The 12986-nt window shown below is 42.6% G+C and overlaps 1 protein-coding gene across 2 annotated transcripts in view; it reads right to left on the bottom strand.

Moving 5' to 3' along the window:
- The window catches only part of LOC116780088 (ceramide transfer protein-like), a 129005-nt gene that overhangs the window by 14263 nt on the left and 101756 nt on the right, over positions 1-12986 (bottom strand). For both annotated transcript variants that reach the window (XM_032674571.1, XM_032674570.1), the window contains exons 8-9: positions 3403-3495; positions 741-827 (exon numbers count right to left, since the gene is read on the bottom strand). In XM_032674571.1, coding sequence (XP_032530462.1) covers positions 741-827; positions 3403-3495 — 180 coding nt within the window. The remainder of the gene's footprint in view (positions 1-740; positions 828-3402; positions 3496-12986) is intronic.

Below are 12986 nucleotides of genomic sequence, written 5' to 3'. Positions count from 1 at the left end.
GATGTTGCATCCATGTAGTAGTACAACAGTCACTCTAAACTTATACTTTCTGCTAAGAGACCCCAACACAGATAAGCTCTGTTGGGTACTATATGTTCACTAGAAAGTCTTATAATTCTTAAGTCATTGTATTCACTATATTCATAAACCTAAAACCTTTTAAGACAAAGGAGGCACCACTTTGCTATTCCCTCTCATTTTATACACTACTATTTGTTCTCATATTCTATATATTCCATCACACACATCTTATCCCTTTTTGATCCTTGTCACTGAAGTGTATTCAAGAAATGAGTTAGAGAAATAGCCAGAGCTTACACAATTTTTAAACAAAACCAAAACCCAATAGAACTATGTCTTTCCTATTTCACATACTACTACAGTCAAAAGAAACTTAGGTTTTGAAAAAAATCTGCAGTATTAGATATTCTTATTTGCACAGGGCATCAGTTACATATAAAGATAAGTTTTATACAGGACTAATATACTTATTTAGGAGTTAGAAACCAGAGACAATCAATTAACACTTATACTATCCTTTTCTATGCAAGCTGTCAAATCACTTTCTCAAAATTAGTGTTAAGCAATGATATTTAACCGTATAAATATTAAGTAGTGAATCCCATTTATAAGTGTCACTATAAAATATCTAGTTTCAGGAGAGGCACCCCAGGACTGATTAAGTCACAGAAGTCTTCCATGAAGTGCCCATCATTAACATATTTTTCAAGTATCAATACCTGTTCTTCCATTTTATCCTGTCTATCGAGAGCAGCTTCAACAGCATCAAAGAATTCTTCTTCATTAATCAGACTATTAGGACCCTCCTAGAGCATAAGAAACAAAACTAGTTCAAAATTTTGGAGATGAGAGCTCCACTTAAGTTCAATATTAGAAATAGCTATTTATGTATTATGCATATAACTGACAGAAGGAAATTTCTTTCATAGATCTTAAATATTTTCACCAAAATTCTTATATTAGAATTCATCTGAAAACTCTACTTGTTAAAGGAAGTTATTTCCTTTGACTACAATTTAGGGATAGTAATATAAACAAACAAAACCCCCAGGAAACTGAAGACTGAGTAACAGTGTCAATATGCTTTGATATCGGAGTCAGGTTTTAATTACTATATATATATCTTTTAAAAATGTTTACAATATGTCAGTGTCATGGTTTGAAATTGACCCCCCTCTGAGAGTCGGGGGGGCTCAGAGGTGATTGGGTGCCAAGGCAGTGTTCCCTGGAGAGCCAATCACTGTCCATGTTGTTCGCTTCTGCTTAAAATCATATATACACAGCACCGGAAGCTGTTGGGAGTGTTGTGCTGTTGGTGTCTACTGCGTGTAGGTGTGGAAGGCCAGGGGGTGACTGGGCTCCTTCTTCCCCCTCCGGGGGGGGAGAGGGGAGCCCTGCAACCCCCCCCAACTCTGCCTAGGCCAGAGTTAGAGGCAGCATTTGGAGTGTGTGCTGTGAAGGAAGAAATTCACAGCACCTGAGAGGTAAGAGGGAGGAGGCTAGGCCCTCTCCCCCCCCGCAGCTGCGGGACACTTGGGACAGTGTATAACTGGACCGAGTGCCTGTGGCCAAGGCTAGGGGGCTTTTTCCCCCCCACACTGCATTTAGGCTGGTGGGGGGTGGATTTTAAGGCTCAGCATTTAAGCAGAGCCAAGTGGACGGGTTGATAACAAATCAGCTCGGCGCTCGGGAAAGGAATCCCAGGCGAAATTGGAGACGGACTGAAGAGAGGCCTGGGGGATGTCTCTGCCGTGATCTAAATGGAGGACAACCGGAAACCCAAGGAGGAATCAACATTCCAGGACGCAGACGCTTGATAAGCTAAACTACACTGCAGCAACCTACGAACTGAGGTATGAGATTGGGAGAGATCACACAGCAGAAATCACACAGCAGACCAAAAAAAAAGACTCAAAGCTATCTTCTTGGACTTCGTGAAGAAGAAAAACTGCAACAAACAGCTGGAGCTTGGTGAGGGGGGAGCGTTTGGGCCCAGAACACTCCCATGAGAGAGAGACTGCGTTACATATCAGCCTTGAAAGGTTGCTCCTGGACTAAAGTTAGAGGGAGGGGCTTAAAAGGACTGACAGAAATGTAAATATATATATATATAGTTGCTTTTAGTTTGTACAGTATATTTATTTGTGTAAATAAATGTATATACTTCCCCTTCCCCTATAGAAGCCTCTGACCTGAAAGTTTCTCTCCGGTGTTGAGATAAATTGTGGGAAGGGGTGGGGGGAAGCCTGGAAATTGGATTTTGAATTTCTGATGTGGCTCAAACTGCCACAGTCAGTAAATATATTAACATAATTGTGTATTTAGATTCCTTCCAAGTATTCTAGTGCCTCAGGGTAAATTTCAGATATGTGCTCAAAGCACCACAAGACAAAATCCTGTGGATCACTACTGAGAATTCTTGGAAAGAACAGTTTAACAATAAACAGCAGATAGAGTTGAGTCAATTATTAAAAACTTGTGTCCACTAAGTAAAAATGATAATTTAGGAAAACTAGGTTTACTGCCTTTATTGTATTGTAAAACAAACTGGTCCAGCAAATTTAAAAAATCTACTTTACAACAGGGATATCTGGGAGAAGCAGCTGGGTTCATAATCAGGTAGACAAAGTCCATCTTCCTTCATACAGTGTCTCAGTCACAATGGAGAACATAAGCTCATATAACCTTTTAAATATCTAAACATATTAATACTATTTCTCAGGCTATGATTTGTAAGTAGAAACCTGCTTGATTAATGTAAATGAAAGAGTCAAGTTCTTAAAAGTTATGCAAACTGCATTATAGGTGCATTAGTTTATATTATTTTTCAGAAGGCAGTTTAAGAGCCTTAGACTTTGATTAAATAACCAAACTGAGGAGGAAGTTGATAAAACATGCAACTTAACAGATGAAACAGAACCTAAAATCATTGAATTTATCAATACATTTCAAGTGGCAGTGACAAGTTAAAAATCAATTCAAATTAAACTTCAGATTCTAGGCCTGCCTCTGCAGTCAGGGCTTTCATATTTGCATTACATATCTATACAGCTGACTCATTAAAATGTAAGAGTACACAACTTGCAAATGAGCAGTATAAAATGTAGAAAAAAAGAATTTAAAAGTCAGCAAAAATATCCACAAGCAAAATGCTTAAGACAAAAGTAGAATAAGGAAACCCGAGGTGAAGACAGACTTCTATTCTCAAAACAATGAACGATTTAGATTCTTCATTTAGTTTCAGTTTCCAAGGCAGAAAAAGTGGCATGAACATGCTTGCACAGCCAAAGACCTTGATTTACACACACACACTCCTTTGAGAAACAAACCAATCTTTAAAAGCCTTAGCATTTTAAAAGATTTCAAAAGCAGAATTTGTACCTCATAGTCTGGCCCTCCAAAGTGGGACTTTTTCTTCAGTTCTGTCACAGCAGTTTTGTATGCTTCTTCAATTCTTCTCCTTTTCTCTATCTCCTGTAAAATTACATTATCATTTGATGCATCAAGAATGAATTGACTGATAAGAGTCAGCATGCCAATAAATGGAATGACCAGTATAGGTTTTATTCCACAGTAACAATTGCAAAGATGCTGATTTTCTGATTTTATTTGAATGCATGCATTATATGTGTCCATATAGATGCATATATAATACAAAGTTTGGGGAACTAGCTACCTTGAACATAACTTCTTTAAGTCACATGGAAGAAACTAGATCAGCAAGAAAAATCAGGTATCTAGTTTAATCATAGCTATTCATGGTTTGTTGAGGGTCAGTCCCACTTCAGTGTCTGATAAAATCATGGACAATATTCTGGGAGTTATCAAAAAACACCTGAAGGACAATGCAGTCATTGGTCACAGCCAGCACAGGTTCACGAGGGGAAAGTCCTGCTTGACAAACTTAATTTCCTTTTATGACAAGATCACCTATTTAGTTGATCAAGGTAAGCCAGTTGATGTAATCTTTTGGGATTTCAGTAAAGCTTTCGATACTGTCTCTCGCAGGATCCTTCTAGACAAAATGTCCATCACACAGCTAGATAAACACATCATGTGGTGGGTGAACAACCGGCTGACAGGCTGGGTTATACTAAATGGGGTTATATTAGGCTGGTGACCAGTCACTAGTGGGGTGCAAAAGGGCTCCATTTTAGGGCCAGTTCTGTTCAACATCTTCATAAATTACTTGAATGCAGGACTCAAAGAGATACTAAGTTTGCTGACAACACTTACTTGGCTGACTCTGTTGACTCCTTTGAAGGCAGAGAGACTCTGCAGAGAGACTTCGATAAATTAGAAGACTGGGCAATCACCAACTGTATGACTGTATGAAGTTTAACAAGGGCAAGTGACAGATTCTGCACCTGGGACGGGGCAACCCCGGATGTATGTTACAGACTGGGGAACAGGAGGTTGGAAAGCAGCCCCATGGAAAGAGATCTGTGGGTTTGGGTTCCTGGCAAGTTGAATATGCGTCAGCAGTGTGCCCTGGCAGCCAAAAGAGTCAACTGGGTCCTGGGGTGATCAAGCTCAGCATCGTGAGCTGGTCAAGGGAGGTTGTAGGAACAGCTAAACAAGACAACACCAGCCATCTGGATGATAGAAGAAGAAAATATTAAAGCAAAAATATTGTGGTCCTGAGAGAACCAGAGCTAAGATTAGTGTGTGTGGGAAAAGAATCGCAAGGTCAAGCTGGAAAGCTGCTTGAAGCATGGTTGTTCTTTGTGACTGAAGGCAGTCACGGCAGTGTCTGTGTGGAATGTGTGCAGATAAGTAAAATCTGACCTGGCTTGATAGCTCGGACCCTTATTCTGTAGATAAATGGAGTAATAAAGTTACAAGACAGTTCTGCCTGGACAATGTCTCCTGTGGATTCATTCGCCGAAAAGGGTGCTGAGTGAGGGACCGTCGCCGCAGGAGGTGATTGTCCTACTCTACTCTGCACTGGTGGGACCTCACCTCGAGTCCTGTGTGCAGTTTTGGGCACCACGATATAAGAAGAATATAAAGCTATTAGAGAGCATCCAAAGGAGGGTCATGAAGATGGTGAAGAGTCTATAGGGGAAGCCATATGAGGAGCAGCTGAGGTCACTTGGTTTGTTCAACCTGGAGAAGAGGAGACTGAGGGGAGACCTCATAGAGTCTACAACTTCCTCACGAGGGGAAGCAGAGGAGCAGAGGTCAATCTCTTCTCTCTGGTGATCAGTGCTAAGACCCGAGGGAATGGCATGAAACTGAGTCAGAGGAGGTTTAGGCTTAATATTAGGAAAAGGTTCTTCACCCAGAGGGTAGTTGGGCACTGGAACAGGCTCCCCAGGGAAGTGATCACAACACCAAGCCAGAGTTCAAGAAGTGTTTGAACAATGCTCTCAGACACATGGTGTGATTTTTGGGGTTGTCCTGTGCAGGACCAGGAGTTGGACTTTGATGATCCTTGTGGGTCCCTTCCAGCTCAGGATAGCCTATGATTTTATGAGGGTTAGACTTGGCATAGGACATTTTATGTAAACTATTTGACACAGACGCTTGGGCAGTGATAAAGAGTAAAAAGTAAGACTGGTAGAAAGCTAACTTGTTGAATGGGGTGAGATACTTGCAAGCATGCAAGCTTGTATCTATAATTACCTGGCATAGAAGCCACGTGAATAATTTTGCTAACTCCATGCAGAGACTAACAAATCAACATCATTTCCCCATAAAAGTTGTGTGACTGTACTAGAGCTACTAATGACATCTACGTCATTGCATACTTGGAATAAAAAAGTAGTTATGCTGGAATCAGATTGAGCCTAGTATTTCCTCTTCAAATTCTACATATTGCCAGATATTTCCATAGAAAAAGCTATAAAAACTTCTCAAATTCTTGCAGAATTCCACTTTAGCACATAAAACATTTCTCTGTTCCCTTTCAGCAACTGGACACCACACACTACTTGCAAATATGAGTATAATCATTCAACAATCCAATTTGAACTTTAACGATTTAATGGCATACCCTTAACAACATTGAAAGTTGATTTTACCAACTGTGAATTGGGTGGTAACCTTCACTCTGGAACACATACTTACCAGTTTCTAAAGAAAAGTTTAAAAAATAAAGCAACATTTTGGATGCAAAACAAAGTAATATAGTTTTCCACAGGAAAATTCTTAGGAAAAAAATAGCACTTACATGAAGACAGTATTGCCTTTATCTGTGAATGTAGGATTTTCCCTTCCTGAAACCATCACGAACAGGCAATAATTGCTAACACTTATGTTTCTCAAAATTTTGCATGTTTACCTATTTTGAGAGTAACTGGAGACTTGAGTGTAAGTCACCAAAAGCATACAAGTTTTACCAGAACACTTAGAAAGAAAAACAAACAATAAAACCAAAATCCAAACCAAAAACCAATCTCCCCCCATCCCCACACTTTCTGTACTTTAATCTGCAAATTAGTGATAATCCGCATGTATCAAAAGATAACTCAAAATCTGTCAGCTTCTCTTGGCAACAACATTAAATAAGATAGCAACTGGGAAATTGTTTGATTGCACACTAGAAAAATTACTGGTGTATTGAAACTAAAACTTAATGAGACATTTAAGTAACAATTGTGAAAGGTGAACAAAGTAAACTACCTAAACATGTTAATCTTAAAGTAAAATTTAACATTCAGAAGAATATTTGCACATTAACACCAATTATTAAAACCAAAGGAAACAAGAATAAAAAAATGTTGCTGCAGTCAAGACAATAATGAAAGGATCATCACAAGAATTTTGTTGCAAATAAAACAATGGACCAAATACTAGATATTAAATCCTTTCCCTGTTTATCCTTTTTTTTTTCTTTTAAAAGTCTATTTTTAAAAAACATTCAAGAGGCTCATAATGAAAATTATAGTGCACCAGAAAAATAAAAAGTCAAGTGCAAGATCTTAAAAACTAAGAATAAAAGGTTGAAAGCAAAACTGCAACTACAATTACCTTTAGAAAACACTGCATGTTTTTGTATTAATTTTATTCCAGTCATCTGACTGTTGTGGTAACAGAAAAAAAACTAAATACAAAATTCTACAATTACAATTACTGTGTACTATTTTAGCAGTCTGTTTCAAAATTAAAAGATGTTTTTATAATGATTTCCTGCTTCCAAAGGTTTAAAAATACAATTTCCAACCTTCAGAATGTAACTTAAAAACATTTCATTTATTTAATGACTTGGGGGGGTGGGCCACTTTGGAGGCGCCCCTGCTGAAAGCGAGGCATTAGTGATGGGTGTGTGCATAAAGGGTCCCTTTGACACAGTGTAGTGGCTTGGTTTTTGGATTTTTTAGGCCTTCCTTAGCAACAGGGATCAGAAATCTAAGGAAGTATTCCATATCATCCTTTAATGTAACACAACATATAAATAAGGCACAGATAAGAGAGCTCGCTCTCTTCTCTCTTCCGGTGGCTGAGGGCGATAGGTCTCTCCCCAGACGGTCTTTGCTTGTATAGGCCAGGACCTGCCTGCTTGGACCTGCCGGGAGGCATGGGGGAGTTAGTTGGTGCTTCACACGGTTCTGCTGTCTCGTTCAGGGAAGTATTTAATTAGTTTTTTGTATTTATTTGCTAGCTCTCTATTAATGGGTGTATTTGGAGGATATTTGGTTTTAGTTTTTTTATCCCTGTTTCCCTCTCCCTTTTCCCTATCATGTGTACAATATATTCAAATTGTATATATAATTGTAAATATATGTAAATTTATATTTTTGATATAATTTTGTTTTGTTCGGACTTATTTCGGTTTTTATGTGGTTCGTTTTTTTCCCCTTACTTGAGAGAGCGGGAGGGGGGAGGAGACAGCTTGGACTCTGCAAGAGAGCCAGGCCAAACTGCCACACATGGCCTGGCCCATAGGAGATAAACATCACAGGCCCAGAGAGTGCCACTGGTCTCCTTTAGATAAACATCACACCCCCAAAACTTGACTCCTACGACCTTCTCCCCTCAACCTTATCTTCAGTCCCCTGGTAGGAGGCTTGCACAGCTCACTACAGTAGCAATGTTTTAAGGCAATTAAAAAAATCCAGTTCCTCACAAGGACAACCCCAAGAATCACACCATGTGCCTGAGAACATTGTCCAAACACTTCTTGAACTCTGGCAGGTTTGGAGTTGTGACCACTTCCCTGGGGAGCCCGTTCCAGTGCTCAACCATCCTCAAGGTTAAGAACCTTTTCCTATTATCCAACCTAAACCTCACCTGACACAACTTCATGTCATTCCCTCGGGTCCTATCCCTGGTCACCAGAGAGAAGAGATCAGTGCCTGCCCCTCCGCTTCCCTTTGTAAGGAACCTGTAGACCGCTATGAGGTCTCCCATCAGTCTCTTCTTCTCTAGGCTTAACAAACCAAGTGACCTCAGCCACTCCTTGCATGGTTTCCCCTCTAGACCCTTCAATACCTTTGCTACCCTCCTTTGGATGGTTGAATTTAGGATTTTTTCTACAGCCAATTGTGTTTTGGCACAGATCAATACATCATCCATGTAGTGGAAGATGATTGACTGCGGGAATTTTTTCCTGATTGGTTCTAACACTTTAACCACAAACATCTGGCAAAGAGTTGGAGAATTTTTCATCCCCTGGGGAAGCACTCGCCACTGGAACCTGCGATGAGGTTCACAAGCGTTGATGGCAGGGACAGAGAACGCAAATTTGACCGAATCAGCCGGATTTAGGAAAATGTGAAAAAAGCAGTTCTTAATATCAATAACTACCAGGGACCATTCAGCAGGGAGCATAGATAGAGATGGCATCCCCTGCTGGAGGGTTCCCATTGGTTCCAGGACCTCGTTTACTTTTCGCAGGTCCTGGAGAAATCTCCAGGAACCTGAGGATTTTTGAATTACAAACACTGGGGTGTTCCAGGGACTGGTGGAAGACTCCAAGTGCCCCTTTTCCAATTCCTGATCAACTAATTTATTCAAAATTTGCAGCTTTTGTTTGGGCAGGGGCCACTGATCTACCCAAACTGGCGTTTCTGTCTTCCAGTTCAGTTTGGGGAGTTGCAAATGCTCAGTGACCCCTCCTAAAAATTTTCATTTGGAGACAGGGTTCCCAAAGTGAGCTCCCAGTGCTCCATTGCGACCCTTCCCCATAGTGTGATTGGGATGTTAAGTACATACGGTTGGAGCGATGCTGGTCTGCTGGACTTTTAGTACCTCTTTGCTCCTGACAGGATACTGTGATCCTCCTACCCCACTGACTCTGACGTTAGTAGTCTGGGCTGGCCAACCGTATGGCCAGTCCTTGGAGGTAAAAATAGTTATATCAGCACCGGTATCAAGTAAGCCCTCCACTTTGACCTTCTGGGGGTGCCTAGGTTGTGAAAAATAAACCAGACATGTTAGAAGTGGGCGGGAGGTTTTCCCTGAGGTAGTCCAGTGGACTTCCCTCAGTGCTTCCTCCCTCTGCTCCTCATCTGAGGATTTCACGCAGAGCAGGTCGTCTTTGCCACGGGGAAGCATTCCTCTAGCTGCACGGGAGGGAGATGCACAGTTAGGCATATAGCAATGTTGGTATTTGTAAGTCCTGTCAGGAGGGTGGGTACAACAATGATTCCATTAGCCACTGCTGAGAGATGTGATATCATTAGGTATGTTTTGTCAGGATCTACTAGGGCAGATGGCCTGACTCTGGCTAATTGCTCATAGGAGCTTAGGTGTGTTGAAGGGTGAACAACAGAGAGAATGGTCCAATTAAGGGGAACCAATGATGACCTTTCCCACACCTCCGGCATAGGGTTTTAGGTAAATTTGGTTCGGGGTTTAATTTAGGACAGTGCTTTTTAAAATGCCCTTTCTCCCCGCACTCAAAACAATGCTGAGACCCTGTAAAAGCGGCAACCAATTAGACGTGCCTTATGGGAATTAGAACCTATGTTCTTACAGGCTTCTATCATTTCTAGTAAGGAGGGATTTTTTAACATTTTTAATGCTTTCTGGCAGTCCTCATTAGCCTTTTCAATAACCAATTTATTAAACAAAATTTCCTGACTCTCTTTTTGATGGACCTGCCAGCTGATTGCTTCTCTTAACCTGGTTATAAATTCCACGAAAGGTTCTTTTGGGCCTTGGTTAATAAGAGTGAAGGAGGGTGTCTGAACATAAGCATCAACCACTCTCTTCACAGCTTCTAATGCCAATTCTTTGATTGCTTCTAAAAATTTGGGGTCAATTCTAACTTGATCCTTCGTACTAGAATAGTTCCCTTCCCCATAAAGCATATCTATTGCTTGCTGGATGGAAATTCCCCTCCTTTCCATTTTTTCATTAACATATACAGTAATCATTTTTTTCCATTCAGCCTCAAATACTGAGGACTGTACTGTGGTAAACAATCCTCCTATTACTGCACAAATGTCATAAGGAATTAACGTATAAGCAAGAAAAAAGGATTCCAGCAGCCCGATGGTAAAGGGTGCCCCCAGCCCGTACTCAACGATCGCTTTTTTAATGTCTTTGAGCATGGGGTACGATATTGGGTCTTTCCTTCTTCTACATAAATAGGAAACGCTTTCAGGAATTCGGTATCCTTAGCTGAAGCAGCCTCTTCCCTGAAAGCCCTCCAGATGTCTGGGAGTTTTGGCTGCCATTCAGGGGAGTCCGTGTCCGGTTGCGGATAGCAGCAGGCAGGATAAACCTCGGTGCCTGAACCGGGTTTGGGGTAGCAGCAGGCAGGGTAGGCTTCAAGACCTGAACCGGGTTCGGGGTAGCGGCAGGCTCCGGTGCTATGCGGCTTATGGGCTTGGCCATCTTGCTGGAAAGAGGCTTTGAACTTCGCCCTGCCCCCACCCCTTACTACCCTGCCGCCCCGGTCAGGTGACGGATCCGGGGAAGAGGTGGGACTGGAGGAGGTGGGCGTATCCGTAGGCGTGCCGGGGGAGGGATCCCTGACGCGATCGGGCGGAGGCGGGGGCGGTCTAAAGGGTAGAGCTACGGGAGCCCACCTTGTCCCGTCCCGCGCTGCCCCCTTCTGCCTTTGCTCCGTGCAATCCCTGTGTCCCTCCTCCTCGACCCCATTTTGAGATCGTCGCGATGGTTTCTTCCCCCCCCCGCCATGTGGTGTATCTGTCTGCTCCGTGTCCGTCTCTTCCTTTTTAGTTTCGGTTTCTGGGAGGCTGATATTCCTGTTCATCACCTGGTGCTGTAGCACCATCAGGATTAACCTCCACGTGATAAGAGCTTCTTTGGTTAAACGGTCCCCCTTATCACTATCCCGCTAGAGGTCGTAACCCACCACCTGCCACTTCTCGATATCAGTGTCCTCGGCAAGCTTATAGCTTTTGCGGTCGAGCCATCTGGCAAGCGCTTTGGCTGACTTTTTGTCGAGGGGATGACCGTGTTCTATAACAAAGTCTTTCAAGCGCCGATATACAAATTTTTGAGAGGTGGAGAGGGTGAGTCCCATGGTGCAGGTCCCCACTCCAGTCTCAGATAGAAAATCCTCTCTTTCAATGTCCAATCGGGGTGTGGATGATGGGGTAGGGTGCAGGGAATGTCCCCATCAGCTCACCTGTCCGGTGTGATGACCCGGGCAGTTTCCACGAGCCCGCAGTCGCCCGTTCTGCTGGAGAGGACCGGCGGGGACGAACGCCTCTCCTGGCGTCATCTGAGCCCAAGTGCAGGCACAGGAGTTCTCTCAATATGAAAGCTCTCAACTGTGCCTCACGTTGGGAGCCACTTGCCACGGTCCGCAGGGGTATGGGGGATGGGACCAGGCACTGCAATTAGGGTTCGGACACAGTTGAGGTCTCGTGCAGCAATGCCCGTTTATTCAAGAGATACAAGGGTTTAAAAAACCGCTGTTTGAGGGGCGCATTCAAAACCGGGGAGGCGCAAGAGGTTGACAGCTCAGGGAAAGATGTGATAGGGGGACAGGGGAAAGATGGGTGGAATTCCCGGGTCTCTGAGGGAGCTGGTCAATGGTAACTCTCTCTGCACTGTGATAGCTACAGCCAATCAGTACCAGAGGCGTGGGAAAACAGGGGAGAGAAAGAGACAAACAACTTTCAAAGGGGAAGTCTGAGGGAGAAATGGGGACAATATGGAGGTACAGCAGGATTCATAAATTTTGACAATAAACCGGGGTGTACAAGGATTCATAAACACACAACAATAAACTGGGGAAAAGCTGTCAGTCTGCTGGGTGGATTATCTAGTGAGTAAAAAGTCCATTCAGATTCCATTAATGCTTCTCCAGGCAACATATCTCTCCCATTCTGTCTTTTCATCCATCATACCTCTTCTCTAGGTTTAACAAACCAAGTGACCTCAGCCGCTCCTTGCATGGTTTCCCCTCTAGACCCTTCAACACCTTTGCGACCCTCCTTTGGATGGTTTCTAATAGCTTTTTATCTTTCTTATATTGTGTTGCCCAAAACTGCACACAGGACTCAAGGTGAGGCCACGTCAGTGCAGAGTAGAGTGGGACAATCACCTCCCTTGACTGTCTTGCCATGATGTGCTTGATGCACCCCAGGACACGATTGACCCTCCTGGCTACCAGGGCACACTGCTGACTCATATTCAGCTAGCTTGTGTCAACATTCCTCTTTTCTATGTAATTGAGTATTTCTGCAGTGAAAAAAAAATAAATCTGCTTTGCAAGATAAATGCAACAGTGACCTGCTCTCTGTGGTAGTAGAATGGTGGGGCTTTGCATGATGCATGTTTTCATTGTTTGTGTTAAGCTGCTTGCATGTGCCTGTTGAGAGCTGGATGACTTGTCTCCGCATCAGTTATAAAGCAATACTTGTTTTCTGGTTCTTCTGACAAACAAGTATTCTTGATGTAATTTTCATTTTTTCCCTTTGGTTGATAAACCATAATTGTCCAAGACAGTTTTGTGAATATGATCTGTAAGTGCACATGGATCAGATTTGTGTTGTGTGCTGTTTGGTCTGCTGTTTAGTCTGCTGTATTTGCTCCTT

Source organism: Chiroxiphia lanceolata, chromosome W (genome assembly GCF_009829145.1).
Source record: "Chiroxiphia lanceolata isolate bChiLan1 chromosome W, bChiLan1.pri, whole genome shotgun sequence".
In the NCBI taxonomy this organism is placed as follows: Eukaryota; Metazoa; Chordata; class Aves; order Passeriformes; family Pipridae; genus Chiroxiphia; species Chiroxiphia lanceolata.
Note: the sequence above shows the minus strand (reverse complement) of the source record. Positions and strands in the feature narration are given on the sequence as shown.